The following is a 17,672-nucleotide window of genomic DNA, read 5'->3' as shown; positions in this document are numbered from 1 at the left end:
ATGATTTTTTTTTTTTTAATTTTTTATAATAAGCACTCAATTCAAGTGGAACAATCATAAAAAAAAATAACAAGCCATCTTGGACAGAAAAATCCTGGAACAATAAGCATGCTGAATGTCTTGCAATAAGCACATTGAAAATGGTGATCGAGGAGGGATAACTGCTAAGAGCCGCACTTTGGAGTATGCCTGTTACTAGTGTTGGTTGACATTTGGTAGTGAAAGAGCATCAATTCCCAGTCATGACAGCTGAGGCAGAGTTTTGGTTACCGTCATCCTGAAAGTAGATGCTGTGGACTGCCGTCCCCCTTCGGGGACAGTCTCCATCCCGGCCAGGGACCCCTGGACCAAAGACCCCCACCCCGGCTGTGCCCTGGGCTACTCAGTCCCTTTCGAGAGGAAGCCTGAACTGGTCCAGGGTGGGTGGGCATTTTGGAGGAGGATTGGGTAGGGAGAGGCGGGAGCGATGGCAGGTTGGGTGGCTTCTGGCGAGGCTGGGCCCACTCCATCGTTTGGGGCAGGGTGCTGGCAGCTGAATACCTTTTGTGATAACTCAGCTAGCTGGGAAGAAAGCACAACAGCATTAGGATAAGAAAAAAAGCCTTTAAATTATGAATTTCAATTCCATTATTTTGATTATTGCTAACCTCTCAAAGGAGTTTGTCATTTGCTGTCGTCTCTGGGTGGAACATATTCCCCTCCTCTTCCTCCCTCTAACCCCACACATCTGAGCAGAGCACGGCCATGTCCTTCTGCAGATCTTCCCAACCAGCTCAGCTTTCCCAATTGGCATGGTAGGATGCCTACCTTGTTACTTCTTAATATCCATCTTTTTTTCTGAGTCAGAAAATGCTAAAAAGGAACTCCAGTGCCTTGGAACCATCTTTATGTCAAAGAAATCACCACATGTTTGTTTGCTATTAGCTGAGTGGTGCCTTCCCAACCTGGCAGGGGCTTTGCTTCCCCAGGGGCAGCTCCATGGGGAGACCCCTCGAGAGGTGAGTGGGGCAGGGGATGAAGAGTTAGTACAGACCTCCAAGTTGCTATTTGATGGAGGGGTCGGTCAACCCTGAGCCCCACTGGGGCCGTGGCTTCTCTGTGCTCACAAGCATTGAATACATTAACACTTGAGGTACAGCTCATTGCCCCAACATTTCTCTGTGCTTGGTCATGCAACAGACGGCAGAGATGGGTCTGTGTGCAGGATTTAGCACCCTGGGCAGAATCTATGAGGGGATTTGTTTAGAAATTGCCATTACCTTTTAGGTGACCTGCTCCAAAGAGCCTTCGTGGTGGATAGATGGAGAGAGCAGGCAACCATGTTGCCCAACAAACTGAGGGAGCTGGCAAGGACAGCTAAGAAAGGTTTCACACTCCTTTGTCCTTTAAATATATTTAGGCACATAGTCCCTCAGGGCAAACGGATCTAGGTTTCTTTCCTTCGGATATACTGAATTTTCCCCTGGTATCCTGCTGGGAGTGCTTCATAGCCTTTTGAGGGGGCTAGGGTGGCAAGATGCCTTGGTGTCCATGCCACAGTGGCCGGTGGGGGATCTGCAAAGGGTCTGACTGAGCTGTGTGTAAGAGCACTAGTTGTGACTCATTTGGCTGTTTACTAGAAACCTCTGTTATATGCGTTTCAAGCCACTTCCTAATTTCTAGATTGCTGCCGTGTCCAATGTTTGGCAGGCTTCAAAAAACTTGAGCCGTTGCTTCAAAACATATGGTCGGTGTGTCGGGTTCTCGCTAGGCTGCAAGGCAGGAGCCTGTGCAGGGGGAGTGGGGTTGTCTCCTCACCTTGCGGCTTTTGGGATGGGGTGGGACCCTCTGCCTTCATGCCTCGCACATCCTGGGTGGGTTACAGGGTTGGAAGCTGCAGGGAAGGGCCTGGGACACAGTCTGGGCTAAAAGGAAAGGCAACCAGGGCCAGAATGGGATATAGGAAATATGCAGTGGCATCCATGAAGCCAGAACGGGATATAGGAAATGTGCAGTGGCATCCATGAAGGCAGAACATACGCCTAAGCGTGTATGAAGAGACAGCAGTTGGATACCACAGTAAGAAAAGGGAGTAGAAACTAGTCAGCAAAGTTGAATACATGGATTTTATGCCAGGAAGCAAGGTTTTGATCATCTTAGCTCCCATGTTTCACCGTCTTTGATAAGAGCGTGGTCCTCAGGATGTGATGCAGCCCTCCCTTGTGCAAGGTGTCCCACAACAGCGTTCTCCCGAGCAAGGAGAGGAGCTCCGTTAGTCACCCTCTAGTTCTGGAGAAGGTGAAAAGGGGCTGTATTTGCCTTAGTGACCCCTTTCTGTCCTCTTGCAAAGCTTTACCCGGGAGCTGATCACAGAATCACAGAATCACAGAATTATCAGAGTTGGAAGGGACCTCTAGAGATCATCTAGTCCAACTCTCCTGCTAAAGCAGGATTGCCCAGAGCACATTACTCAGGACTGCATCCAGGCAGGTCTTGAAAATCTCCAGGGAAGGGGACTCCACAACCTCCCTGGGCAGCCTGTTTCAGTGCTCTGTCACCCTCACCGTAAAGAACTGTTTCCGTGTATTTGAACGGAACTTCCTGTGTTCTAACTTGTGCCCATTGCCCCTCGTCCTGTCACTTGGAACCAATGAAAAGAGCCTGGCTCCATCCTCCTTCAACCCACCCTTTAGATACTTGTATGCCATAATAAGGTCTCCCCTCAGCCTTCTCTTCTCCAGGCTAAAGAGTCCCAGCTCTCTCAGCCTTTCCTCATAAGGGAGGTGCTCCAAGCCCTTAATCATCTTAGTTGCCCTTCGCTGGACTCGCTCCAGCAGTTCCCTGTCCCTCTTGAACTGGGGAGCCCAAAACTGGACACAGTATTCCAGTTGTGGCCTCACCAGTGCCGAGTAGAGGGGGAGAATGACCTCCCTTGACCTCCTGGCCACACTCTTCCCTATGCAGCCCAGGATTCCATTGGCCTTTTTGGCGACAAGGGCACATTGCTGGGCCATGGATAATTTGCTGTCTACCACAACCCCCAGATCCTTCTCCTCCAAGCTATCTCCCAGCAGGTCAGCCCCTAACCTGTACTGGTGCCTAGCATTCTTCCTCCCCAGGTGCAGGACCTTGCACTTGGTTTTGTTGAACCTCATTAGGTTCTTCTCTGCCCAGCTCTCCAGCCTGTCTAGGTCACGCTGGATGGCAGCACAGCCCTCTGGGGTGTCAGCCACCCCACCCAGTTTGGTATCATCAGCAAACTTGATACTGATACTAGTCCAAAGTGCTGTGTATAAGGCACAGGCTCACGTTCACCGCAGCAGTTGTGTTTGCATGTTACTCGTTCCTGGTTTCTCTTGGGCTTATGTAAATACCTCCACAGACAGATTTTAGCAAATGTGTTTCTTAATGAAGTAGTGTCGGATACTAGATTATCCTTCAGAGGTTAGCGGTGGACTGCACTAATGGATGAACTTTGTGCCTGCAGTTGACAGCCTATTAAAGTATTAATTACTGTGTGCCTAAAGCCCAAGCATGGCCCTTTTAAGTGCAGCAGGATGCCTGTGTTGTGCCCGCGGGGCAACCCCGTGGCCACGTCTGGACTCCGCTTTGGACGTTTCTATCAAAATAAAGTTAGGGATGCCAACAGGAATGGCTCTTTTCCCCTCTTTGTGTTAGAGCGTTACAGGATCCCTCGGTCCTGGCTTCCTCGGTGTTCCCGTATCGGGTGCGAGTAGTGTTTCTGCTGATGCGGTGTCTTCTGAGTCGTCTCCTGGTGTAGATTGCTGCGTGTTTCACAGGAAAGCGGATGAATGATATCAAGTCATTGAGCTTATAAGTAGCACACTGGCAACCCGCCACTAAAATATAAATACATTAAATGTACTGAAGGAAATGTTCATTCTGTTGTTTAGCGTTGGACATGCCCCAGTTAGGTAAATTTAATCTTCTTGGGGGTTGTTGCATTACAGCTGAATGAGATAGGCGGTTATCTTATTACTGATCTTTCTGTCATTTCGGGTTTGTGTTCAAGCATTCGTGGTTTGAAGTGTGGTTGCCCAAGAGCGGTCCTAGGAGTATTTTCCAAGGGAGTTGAAGGTGCGGAGGGGGTCTGTTAGCATCTTGCAAGGTCGGACCCTTTCTCTTGGAAATGGTCACGCTCCTTCTCAGTCACACCACTACCGGTCCCACCTCTTTTTGGGTAGAAATGTACAAAATGGTTGCTTCACCTGTGTTTGTTAGGATATGTCTTAAACTCGACCTTGTGGCATCTATTTTCTTCCCGTGTATTCCCTTTATTAATTTGTGCTATGGGATTTTCTACCACAGTTCCTCCCAAAATCCCTGGCCGTGCCTCTGCTCCTGTTGAGGTCAGGGGCAAGGCTCCCGCCGACTCCAGGGTGAGCGGAGGCCAGCGTCAAGCATCAGACCCAAAGCCGATTGATTGCATTAAAGAGGAGTCTCTCCCTTGTTTTCCATGGGTGCTGGGTCAGACCCTCCCAACTTGACCCCGCAGCATTAACTCTTGTAACTAATCCCGCTGAAACCCAGGGAGCTACTCCCGTGCGTAAGCACTATCAAATCCACTGCGCAGCGTTAACAAGGACTCTGCAACAGCTTAGCTCTTCTCCTGGTTGTCCGGTGAAGGGAAGGACGAGGCAGGAAAAGGGAAGCAGGAAGAATAAATGAACAGAGAGATTTTGAGCTGGTTATGAAGAATGACGATGTTCTGTACGGAATGCAAGTACTTAAAAAAATAAGACATTGGCTGTGTGTTTTACAGATAAGAAAATGTTATTTTATTGAACGGAAAGATATATATGTTTCACCTATCACATCTGAACTAATCAGTGTAGGCTTTTAGAAGAAGTCTGTAATTACTCTGAGCACGTCATTAGTTAGATGTAAAATGAATGATATTGCTCCATTTTATTACCTCTAGTGATATAGCCATTTGTATCATAAATTCATTGACCTCGTCTTAAATGATCAATCCTCTAAGACAGACTTGATTCATTAATTCTTAAGTGACATTTTTTCTCCTCCAGTAATTTCCTCCTCATCATAGGGACTGTTTTTCTGCCTTTTAGTATGGTATTGTAAGGTATCATATTACTTGACTATGTCATGCACATTTTATACTTGTATCTAAATAAGCAGCATAACTGATTGCTTAGGTAGATAGATAGGTAGGTAGGTAGGTAGGTAGGTAGGTAGGTAGGTAGATAGATAGAAAGAAAGAAAGAAAGAAAGAAAGGAAGGAAATAGTGAAATACATGGATGTAGTAGATAGACATTTCTCACTGATGTTAACTTCAACAGTTTGAGATGTTGCATAAAATCAATGAGATAATTATTAGATATTTCGTCCATCCAGGATGTTCAGAGGAACAGAATTGCTGCCTTTAATTTCTGTGGCTTTAATTAATTTTAGTGATAAAATATACGGAATGGTCTGTGATTAATATGTGAGTGAGGCAGGCAGATTTCAGAGTCCCTTGTACCTCAGTGAATTATTGAAAACAGGAGAAATCAGTAGAGAATTTCTAAGCAGGATTTCTAAATATTTTACCGAGGAAGAGAAAATATTTGTTTAGCGAGGGGTGACATAGGAGCCCACTTGAGATAAACAAATCAATACAGCAATAAAAAACTGAAGTATTTCAGTGAATTTTTCAACTGGTAACTAATAAAATTAAATTATTAGAAATTATTAGAAAAGGTGTCACATTTTTGGAGGGGGTTGTATTTTTCTTTCAGTCAGTTTAATTAAAGTCACCGAGGGGGCTCTTCCTAGAAAGATAAGGAGGCTGGGTTTACTCTCTCGTATTTCTCAGGTGCTTCTTTGGCAGAAGTCTTACAAGCTGGTTTGCTTCCTTTGCCCCGAAGGAAGGGCAAATCTTAGCTGCATCATCCCAGGACTAAATCAGGGCAGCAGCTGTGTCTGGAGTCTGGCCCCATCCCTTACAGCAGCCATCTCCAGGATTGGTCTCCTCCTCATCTTTCCCCTGCAAGCAGACACTGTTTTGGTGGGTGATGGGCCAAGGTGAGCTTCATCCTTCCCCTAGCCTTCCTCAGGAGCCAGCTGGGAGATCCTGGTACCTCTTTGTGCATCTCTTGGGGTACATGTGGAGACCCCCTGCCTCTTTGCACCGCCCTTGGGGCAAGAGCGTACCCTACAAGTGGCAGAAGGAGCGCAGTGGTTTGCGTCCTGATTCCATACACACAAAAAGGTAGCGTTCTGTGGCTACGGCAGCGAGCTCTTGATCAAAAATGACTTTAAGATAAATTCAGCAGCTTTACTGAGTTAAATAGTACCTTATTAACTTGCGGTGTACTCACAAATTCCCCTTTTGTCTGCTTGGAAAACAGTGGCAAGTCAGAAAATTTCAGGAGGTCAGTTATAAGGCGTTTCCATCAGACCATCCTGTGTTGACTTGCCAGGTGGGTGGCAAAACCCACACCCAGTGCCAAATACCCGGGATGGTTCAGTGCCCACTGCTGCTTGTTTGCACTGTTTGCGGCGAGGGGTTGCCCAGCTCCGGTGCTGTCTGCGATGGCCGCTGAGCCTTCCAGCGGGGAGAAGAGGGAGAGCCGATGCCTGGTAAAAACCCAGGGGCCCTTGGAAGGGCTCTGCCTTCCTCCCTGCACTCCTGCTTCCCATCCGCCCTACGCCTTGGGGGGATGCATGTGCCATGGCAGCGGGAGGCATTTATCTCGACTCTGCCGTGCGTTCGACAGCCTTTTTGTCCACGTTTTTTTAGAGCGCTACATCGTCAGTGCGTGTTCAATGCAGAGCTGGCCCTGTTTGCAACGTACCGGGAAATTTTCTTCCTTGCATGGGGCATCGTGCTGGAAATATGCCCGTCCTAATGCCACACGTGTCAAGCAGCACCAGCACCCCCCTGCTTTATCTCACGTGGCGCTGTGTCCGTGTGCCCCAGTGTGGCTTAATAATTGCTACTTCTCAAGTAATTATTTAGTTTGATTTAAATGTTGGGATAAAATCTTCGTGGTACAGAGGGGGAGTGTATGTGCGAGCGTGTGAATGGGGTGGGGAGGCAGGAGAGGGGATCAAATAGCAACACAACTGGATAACCAAAAGGTCGCAGAGTTAAAATAAACAGGCCAATAGCCATAGCATATAGAGGGTGTGGGTGTGTATATGTGTGTGTATATATATATTAAAGATATATTACTGAAAACTCAAAAATGTCACCACTGTTTATATTAAAGGGAAGCTGAGAGTTAAATGAGATGGGTAATCAGATGCCCGACATATGTTGTTTGGAATTGTTTATATGGCCAATAGTTATTAAAATTAATTATCCTTTTAATGCAGTCTTTTCACAATCATATTCTTCTTTTTCTTTTTTTTTTTTTTTTGTTTTTTGTACAAAAGATATAGTCATTTCAAAAGAAGCTAATGTGGGCTATTTGGAAAAGGCAGAGCAAACAATACCAGGATGTATTCTGACATGGTCATAGGCTCAACATACTGATAGAAAGCACCAAAAATCTCTGTCAACGGAGTATTTTGAGAACTAATGTAAATGACAAAAATGGGGGGTTTGTGTGTGTAAAATTCTGTCAAAAAAGTAAGGCACTGAAAAATCTGACATCTGTTTATCTGTTTATAGCTATGGCAAGATTACTCATATTAATTCTTGTTTAAAATGCCATATGAAGGAAAGGCATTTGTGCAAACAAGAGTCATATTTGAATTGTAGATCATGTCTTCACCATCTGTGAGAGCTGTTGGTGTTGCAAAATTAATGTGTTAATGAAATCACAATAATTTCTCTGAAGTAATGGATTCTGAAGCCTAGAATGACTATTTTTTGAACTTTGGTGTCTAGTGGTTTACAACTGGGAAAACCTTTCACAGCTTAATTAGTTCTGCAGCCTTACTTTTAAAAAAAATGGCTATGCCTTCACCACACCAATAGTAACACAGAAATGAATTAAATGGAAAGCAGAGAAACAAAAGAAAAATGAGCCTGCAACGTAAAGTTTTTGCCATAGTATTTGAAAAGTTGCTAAATAGGCCCTTGCTTGCCAAGAAGTTTTACTCAGTGACTCGTACACAAGAGTGGGCAAACAGCTCAGAAAATAATTCCAGCTTGCCGAAACGTCATGATTTGGGACTATTCGAACCTCACACAAATGTCCTGACTATTTCCAAGTTTCTCCTTGGAATGAAGGGCAAAGGATGAATGATGCTTTTTGTTTCATGATGCCATTTTAAAATACCACACACTCTTTCCAACTTACTATTTGATACTCTTAATAGAATACTAAATGTTACAGTGTGCTGCAGTTTAGCAGAAATTATTTGCATTCATTTCCAGCAACTTTCTGAGTCCTTTTCCAGTTATCATACTCCTTGTGTAGTATGGCATCTCAGATGGTACAGGTGTGCTTAGATTACCACTGAGGAGTAACCGCAGCCATGCTCATACACATTTTCTATACCTACATAGACATGTTATAACAGTTTATGCCAGCTGAGGATTCTTCTCTGTGGTATAGGTTTAAGATATATATAATGTACTGTATAAGGCAGAACTGAGATCATGTGAGCCAGAAAAAGGAGTGGCATTCAATTCACCAATATTTTGGAGAAAAAAAAAAAGCATAGTTTTCACAAACATAACTATATTTTTTTTTCTGCTAGCAAAATAATGTGAGTATTTAGAAAGCAACTGAAAAATGACTTTTGAAATAACACAATGAAGAGAGGATTGCTTTTCTTACCTGATTTGATTTTATTACTGTGTTGTAGGTATGTGACTGGTGTAAGCACATAAGACACACAAAAGAGTATCTGGATTTTGGGGACGGGGAAAGAAGGCTTCAGTTCTGCAGTGCAAAATGTCTCAATCAGTACAAAATGGACATTTTCTACAAAGAGACACAGGCCAATCTTCCAGCTGGACTGTGCAGTACATTACATCCTCCAGTCGAAAATAAAGCAGAAGGCACTGGGGTGCAGCTGCTGACTCCAGATTCTTGGAATATACCGCTAGCAGATGCTCGGAGAAAAGCCCCATCCCCAGCGTCTGCAGCTGGCCAAATTCAAGGTCCTGGACCATCAGCGTCTACCACTGCCTCTCCGTCTGACACTGCCAACTGCTCTGTCACTAAAATCCCCACACCAGTTCCCAAACCTATTCCCATCAGTGAGAATCCAAATATTCCACCAGTTTCTGTCCAGCCACCTGCTAGCATTGTGCCTCCAATTGGTGTCCCACCTCGCAGTCCTCCCATGGTGATGACAAACCGTGGGCCAGTTCCTCTGCCCATATTCATGGAACAGCAAATTATGCAGCAAATCCGTCCACCATTTATTCGTGGGCCGCCTCACCATGCCTCAAATCCTAACAGCCCTCTATCAAACCCGATGATTCCTGGAATCGGTCCCCCACCAGGTGGTCCCAGAAATATGGGTCCCACCTCTAGCCCCATGCACAGGCCGATGCTTTCCCCTCATATCCATCCCCCTACAACACCTACCATGCCTGGGAATCCTCCAGGCTTGTTGCCGCCTCCCCCTCCCGGAGCTCCTTTGCCCAGTCTTCCCTTTCCCCCCGTCAGCATGATGCCAAATGGTCCTATGCCGATGCCACAGATGATGAACTTTGGATTGCCATCCCTTGCCCCGCTGGTGCCACCCCCGACTCTACTAGTGCCATATCCTGTCATTGTCCCTTTGCCCGTCCCCATCCCCATTCCCATCCCCATCCCTCACATCAACGACTCCAAACCCCCCAATGGCTTCTCCAGCAACGGCGAAAGCTTCATTCCGAGTACCTCCAGCGAGACGCCTGGGGCAAAGCCAACCAATAGCTCTTCATCCCCTCGAGAGTCAAAGCAAGGATCGTCTAAATCCTCTGACTCGTCCCCGAGCTGCTCAGGCCAGTCCCTAAATCAAGCTCAAGTGCTTCAGGAGCACAGTAAAAATGAAGTTGTTGACTTGACTGTCAGACCTAGTAGTCCAGTGAACAGTAAATTTGGTTTCCCCAGTGTGCTACAGGGTCCACAGGACGGTGTGATAGACCTAACAGTAGGCCACCGGTCTAGGCTGCACAATGTTATCCACAGGGCTTTGCACGCCCAGGTGAAAGTTGAACGTGAACCTAACAGTGTTGTAAATTTGGCTTTTGGTAGCTCAGACAAAAGGAACTGCAGCGACTGCAGGGACAACTGCAGCCCAGTTGACTCAAAAACGTTACCGTGCAGTGACGGAGCTCACTGCTGTCCCGTATCCTTGGCCTCCGGCACGCCGGGACTGGAAGCTGGTGCAGCAGTGTGCAATGTCATTGTGAATGGCACGAAGAGCACGGAGGGTTCCAAGAACCCGGAGCCACCACAGGAGCCGAAAAAGCCCCAGCCTCCAGAGGAGCTGGCAGTGAGCGAGCTGGAGTCCGTTAAGGAGAACAACTGCGCATCAAACTGCCACCTTGAGGGAGACACTGGCAAGAAGACTGGGGAAGAGCCCCTTGCTGGGGGAGACAAACAGGACCCGAACCTTAACAATCCAGCAGATGAGGACCATGCGTATGCTTTGCGGATGCTGCCCAAGACAGGTTGTGTGATCCAGCCTGTGCCAAAACCAGCAGAAAAGACTGCTATCGCGCCGTGCATTATCTCAACGCCAATACTCAGCACAGGGCCAGAGGATCTGGAGCCACCATTGAAAAGGAGGTGTCTCCGAATTCGAAATCAGAATAAGTAAAGGTTTGTGTAACCGCTACTGCCTTCTGTGTGAGTAGAATGAGTATTTTCAGGTATGAGGTCACACTCGTGTGGATGTGGCCTTTGTGAAACAAGATACAGGTCCTGATTTATCAGCACTTTCAGAAAACTGTTGGTATTTATGTTTTAATATTGTTCTTTGTGTTGTATTGCATTTGTACTTGTCAGTACTCCATCCATCAGCAGCCTCATTACACTTTTGCTCACAGAACATTTCGTGGTGGTGCTGGCTGTGAAATTATTGTGTTGTGTATGTCAAAGTCAGTGGTTTTCCGCCTAGGACATGGTTTAGGTCTGGGCCATTAATCTGCTTACTTATTCCGGCTGAGTTACTCAGCAACTCGAGCCTTCATGATGATGATTGAAATTGCCCTACAGCATAGCATAGAGCAGGATGACCCATCTGCTTCCCGCTAGCTCAGATCAATTGACTTAACACATGGTCATCTCCAACCATCTTACTTTGGTGTGTCTCCAGACCGCACCCCGGTTTCTAGCCAGGCTGTTCTCCAGGGAGTGAACCCCCTCTCCCTGAGCTTCCTTCCCTTCCTCAGGTGTCAGTGCTTAGGCACTGCCTGCTGTTTGGAACCTGCCTGCTGTAGCTTATCTCAGCAAGACCTGTGCCATGGGGCTTTACTCTCTTACTCTCTGCCTTTGGTGCAAGTCTCCCACCTTAGAAAAGCAGTTGAGGTTTCCCCCAGCCCCGCAGTTATATGTGCGTGGTTCCTGGCAGGGCTGCAAAGCAAGGCAGAGATATGGGTATGTCCAGCAACAACCATGGCTTGTCCGAGGATAATGCTCCAGAAAGGAGCAGAAACCCCCCAGCCCTTCATTCAGCCTACTGAGTCCCTCTGATAAAACAGTGCCTTTGTAAAACTGTTAGTTTAATGTATGTCTGTTGCTTCAAACCTGTGAGCAAGAAACAAATGTAATTGCATTTGTTTAGATTCACAAGCGTGGAGAGCTTCTTTTGGGAAAAGGGAAAATGGTGGGTGTTGCAAGAAATCTGTTCAGCAGTAAAATACTGACGGTTTGCCGGATGTGGCTTGATGACATGCCAGATTTCATTACAATCCATGGAATATTCTGTAGCCTCCAGTAAATCCCTGTCCCTGGTAGCACAAATAGTGACTGCAGCGGTGCAATACGAATATTGCCTTGAAGGGCTTGGCACCCACAACCACAGATAGCAGCGCAGGCTGTGGAATCTGGGCCATTGCAACATCTCCCCGCTTCATCAGCGCAGGCTAATTGCACCATCAAAGATACCGCAGTATATAGTCAGAACTCCCTTTTTATTTGTTAACGCTGCGTTCCCTGTGTTGGCTGCAGTGCTGGCAATGTTGCTTCCCTTGATCACAAACAGTATTTATTTACTTTCTTCGGTGGAACAGAACCATTATTCTTTGCTTTCGGCATGTGCTGGCACATTTAAAAGATACATTTCTGAGAACAGAGGACAACTATAACTTTCTTGGACTAATAACCAACAGATACAATAACTCAGAAGTCAAGTGAATTTTTAAACTCTTTACACACTCCTAGGCCAGGCTAGTGGGGATCCCCCTGCCCACCCCTAAGGTATGGATGGATTGTATGTCCCTCTCAGCAGTGAGATCTTTATTGCAAACCCCAGTGTGCCACCTTTGGAGCTTGAAAGATTGTCTCTTCATAAATGTACACATGCTTTTACCTAGGGATTGTGATTTGATCTAGTGAGAAAGCCACTATTTGACTGTATCCCTTTATTTAATTCTAGGAGAGCCGTGGTTAACCCATCCTTTCCCACCTTGCTCAGTCTCCCCATCGCTGTGGTTTGTTTCAAGCCGGTGCGAAGAGACTTGCATATTTGTGTGCTGACACTGTAGCCAAACACAGGCTGGTTCTTAGCATCTATTTAGGCTTGCCCAGACCATCCAGGCTGCAGTAGTGCCACATTTCCATGGTCACGATCCTAAAAAGGGTTTAGCATTGTCCAGAGCCAAAGCCTTAAAACTCAGAGAGAGTTCTGGCTTCACTGAATTACATATTTTTGCCTGTTGACACAATTACACATGACATCGCTTCATGAATAGTATTTGACAGAGAAAGTGGGCAAAGTGAACAAGCTGCATTGAAAAGACAAGAAGGATGCTTTATCAATCAGTTATTGTCCTCAGCGCTTTGTATTCTCGGAATGTCAATAACTGTCACCGTGGTTATCCTCAGGAATAACCCATTCACCAAAAGTTTTATACATTCCTTTGTCTCAGTGCAAGGGTTATCTTACAGGAAGGTTTTCAGGTTGCCAGGCAAGATTAATCTGACCCAATATAGATATCTGGAATGAAGACACAGCTGAGCTAATTACCTAAACTCTCTTTAAAATCAACCTAGAGAAGCAGGCACTTCAAAGAGACAGCTGAGCTCATCCTGAAGTCGACAACTAAGACAGCTCGGTTGAATTGTGCCCTAGGAGTGCCTATTCCTCCTGGCTGTGAAAGGAACTTAGGGTGACTGGCACAGACATAGATGTCCCCATAGAGACTGAAAGTTAAAAAGCCCACCCTAGGTGTCTGCCGTGCCTCTGGGGCTTATGCAATAGCATAGCGTGGCATGGTGATGGTTATTAGTCCGTCTGTGTTCATCCACTCCTTCCTCCACAAAAAAAAAAAAAAAAGAAGGAGCCTCTATGCAGAAGAGATATGACACCAGGATCCTTGTGTGCTTCAAGGGAAAGAGGATACCCAAAATACTCTGCAGAAATAAACAGCGTGATAACCATCTCATTCCAGTGGGTACCTCAGTGAAATGTGGGTGGGTTTTGAGCCTCTCAAGGCACACACAAGTGGTTTGTGCAGCTCTGATGACTGATTTGAGGTGAGGACTCTTTGGTTTCATGCAGAGCCCTCCTTTCACCGGTGCTGGTAATAGCCAGTCCAGGGGAGCAGGGGGGCTGCTTGGATTTCTGGCCTCCCAGTAGCCTGTCTGTGAAGGCTGCACAGGGCTCAGAGCCTGCCCGTGTCTGTACAGACGGGACGAGCAGGGGGAGCAGAGCATCGGTGCAGCCCCTTGTGCTGCAGCCCTGACCTTTGTCATGCCCATGAGTTCCTCCTGCCCGGGCTTGGGAAAGGGTGGAGGTAAAGCCCCTCTCCTTTGGCAGTCTGGCTGTGGGAAGGATTCCTCAGGAGAGGACTCCCAACCTCATAGAAATTCTACTAAAATACAAAGAGGGTAGGAGCTGCACTGATAATTGTGTAGACTTGGGCCCTTGGAGGTTTGTATTGATTGCACTGGCCACATTAATCCCAGAGAAGAAAAAGTCCAGAGAATTGTCTTTTTCTCTCTTTCTCCCCACCTATCTTAATTGGAAAATCTAAACACATTGCCCTAATGTGCAACTTTTCCTGGGTTTTATTTCCCATCAAATTGTATGAAAGGAAGGAAATCGTCCAAATATTTTTACGCTAGAGTTCTGGACAGACAGATTGAATTCGTGCAATAGCAACATGGACTCTCTAAAAAGGAATCAATGCAAGCGTGACCTTTTCAGGCAAGTCGCCAAACTCTGGATTATTTAATGTACCAATTACTTGATTATTGGAAGTGCTAATCAGCAACATAATCCTTGATGTTAAAGTTTAGTCTCTGCATCAGGATGTGGACTGTCAAGCTGTTCTAGCTTGATGCAATTCGAAGAACCAGCAAAAGATGTCTCGGTGCCAAAGTCCTACTATGATAAAGGAGTGAAGCTAGGAAGAATATTCTGTTGAGTGTTATTTTTTCAAGTTTGAGCAACATGAGTTTCTAAAATTAGTGTGTTAGTATTGCCTGCCTACATGCTTTACGTCCAGGCGGGATCAGTTTTAACCCTCCAGTTTTGGTGTCAAGGTTTCCTAAAGCAAATAAATGGTAACACTAAGGTCTGCTTGGATTTAACATGATAGTTATGGTAAACTAAATTATAAAATTAAGTGGCACATGCTAAACTCACAACTAGCTTCTCTGTGTGTGTGTGTGTCTGTATATGTTGACTAATCCTATGTTGGGGGCAGAAGGGAGTTTTTCTGCTTGTGTCAGCAGAATTTCTCACAGAAGTAATGGAAATAGTAGGAGTATGACCACCTACAGAGCCAACCCGTATGTCCTGGGGTCAGCATCTGCTGAGTTATAGGCCCAAACCCCCAGCTGTCTAGTCCATACATTGTAGTCGTAAAAATATACAACATGCACAACGGTCCAGTTCAGAGCAGAAGTAATATGTATCCCACTGTGAGCTCCCCTGCCCATAATGGTCCAGCACAAGATTTCCGGCTCTGGTCAGGATTCCTGAGGCAAGGGGCATAGCTATTAACCTCTCTTTCTGCCTTAAGAGTTTTTATCGCTCCCCTGTCACTGTAGCATCTATCTACCGGCATCTTACCCTGCCCTTCTTGTTCTGATCAGGATAGAATTTGACCTTAAAGGTATACTTGAAAAGAAGTTTTATAGATTTAAACACATTTTTATGCTAATCATCTTCATTGACACAGTACTATGGGCCAGAGCCTTAGCTAATTTTAACTGGATATAGTACCACTTGTGCTAAACTAATTTAAATCGGCAGAGTAATTGGACTCGTACACTTAACACCTACTCTTCAGGTTCAGAAGTTTTCCTTCACTTGGCTTCTTATGAGCCTACAGAAATTTTCCATTTATCCAAAGGGGGAGAGGAGAGACTGTTAACACCACAAAGTCTTAAACACATTTGCTTGGAACTGAAGCTTTGCCCTTGAGAGCTGCCTGGCTCTAGCAGTGTGATCTTACGTTTCAAAATTGCCTGTGTAGCTTCTCAGATATATTAAATCAGAAAAAGGATTTCCCGGGGAAAAAAAAAAAAAAAAAAGAAAAGAAAAAAAAAATATTCTCAAAGTGGTGAAGTATAAAATGACATACTTCCAGAGTAGCTTCCAGCTCCCACATCTTGCTGCCGGGGTGTGGGAGCGCTAACTTCCGTCTCAGTGGCAGTAAATAGCAGGCTCGTGGTACGCTGCTGTAGATCACCACACACTCTTTGAATCAAAGGAACAAGTGCTGAAATCTGATGGGTTCCTCCTGCTTTTCTATAAAACCTCCTAGGGCACATGTTTCGAATACAAAATCTGATTCTTTAACCCAGTTTAGAAAATAACTATACCTGCTCTGATTTGCAAAGGTAGTGAGCTTCTAGGACTGTTGGCAAACAAAACACACGGCCAGAACTTCAGCCAGCAAAAAATACCATAGTTCGATTGACAGACCCACAGAAATCTCCAGAGCCTACAGCTCCTGGAGGCTGTAGCCTACCTGACAGCTCCCAGGACTTGGGACCACTGACTTCAGAGATCAGTTCGGTGCTTACTTGCCCGTATTACTTTTAATTGTCTTGTGAAATGAGAATTATTTGAACTGAAAAAGCATCTAATCCCTGCCATTCCCTAAGCTGGTACAACCCACATTCATATTGAAATGACGAGTTACTCATTATTCTTTGCCAGGCTTTAAAGATTGACCAGGCACTTACATACATATAAGGCCTAATGCTCCTCATTTATTAAGTTGGTGCAAAGCAGATTTGGCTGCATTCAAAAGTGTTAAGTGTAAAACAGGCATAGGGAGAGACTAGCTCTACATCAGTCTGGTTTTGTGCTGTTGAGCTACCACAGTCAGTGGCGTAGGGAAAGTTTATGGGCAAAAAAACACAACTCATGATTAAATACAGAGTCCCTAACAACAAAGACGATAGTGAAACAGACAGGCACCCTTGTAAAAACATCATCTGAGACAATGATTGCCTTTACATTCAGAGACTGAGATCCTGGACAGTATGTGTCTGATTGCAGCTGAAATCTGATAAGGAGCTAAGCACCTAATAGCTTTTGTGAAGCTTGACCCTGAAACAACCATGGCCAACTTCAGTGCAGAGCGGTGAGCTCTGAATGACTGCGTGGAGCTTATAAAGTATTTCTCAGTGTTATAAGCAATACCTGAAAGTGGGTCAGAAAGGAGCAAAACAGTTTTGAGGACTGTGGTTGCAAAAAAGTTGGATATCATCAAGCAGTGAGCAGTAGATTTTAAGAGAAAATGAAATTCTTGTTCAAAAAGCAGTGGGAGATTCAAGCAAAGCAGAAGCAAAGCTCTTTGAGCAAGAAATCAGGAAGAAACCAGACTGTGACAAGCAAGCCTTTCTGAAGCACTTTTTATTTCTAGATTACCTGCTGAGTGTCCCTGTTTATTTTTAGGTCCCATAGTGCAAAACAGGCAAGTTAAGCACATTCCTGGGTGCCTCCATCAGTCCAGGCCTCACGGCTGAGGCCTACTAATCATTACCTTATTTACACTATTTTGATAATGAGCTACATTTCACTCCTGGGACCAGAGTTTGTATTTGGAAGCATGTGTGATCATCTCGTGAGAGCTGTGAATCGAAGTAACCTCTGACATTTTGCAGAACCCTCAACTATTTGCTTCTACCATGAAAATTAGAGCTAATTAAATATCTGGGCTTGATCCTGTCCAGTACTGTGCGCACTCAGCGCTCGGTGCCTCTAATGCAAGTTGAAGGCCCTCGGCACATTACAGACTGAGGTCCTGCCTCTGACTCATTTGCATGGCTTTACTTCCCCAGACACGATTTTGGTATTTGAAAAGAATGGTATTCCTGTACAACATGTGTCTCAATTTGTAACGATATCCTCCCTGCAGCTGGCTTGCTTTTCCAAGTGTTTCTGAAACATTACTGTCTTAAATTTGAGCCAACCTACAATAACAAATTATCTAGAGGCAAACAGGCTGAACTGCGTTTGTCGAGAGGACGCCCCCACTCTCTGCTGCACTCCATCTTCCAGTCCTGGTTTCGGACTTTCAGGCTGTGTAATGTAATCATCTTCTATGGAAGCATACGTTTAAAAAAAAAAAACAAAACAATTAAAAAAT

General features: G+C 45.4%; 1 protein-coding gene across 1 annotated transcript in view; it reads left to right on the top strand.

The window, feature by feature from the left end:
• SOBP (sine oculis binding protein homolog) overlaps positions 1–17,672 on the top strand; it is a 118,197-nt gene that overhangs the window by 92,845 nt on the left and 7,680 nt on the right. The window contains exon 6 of the mRNA XM_082480322.1: positions 8,765–10,719. Coding sequence (XP_082336448.1) covers positions 8,765–10,717 — 1,953 coding nt within the window. The 3' untranslated portion in view covers positions 10,718–10,719. The remainder of the gene's footprint in view (positions 1–8,764; positions 10,720–17,672) is intronic.

Source organism: Vanellus vanellus, assembly GCF_965231255.1.
Source record: "Vanellus vanellus genome assembly, chromosome: 3".
NCBI lineage: Eukaryota > Metazoa > Chordata > Aves > Charadriiformes > Charadriidae > Vanellus > Vanellus vanellus.
Note: the sequence above shows the minus strand (reverse complement) of the source record. Positions and strands in the feature narration are given on the sequence as shown.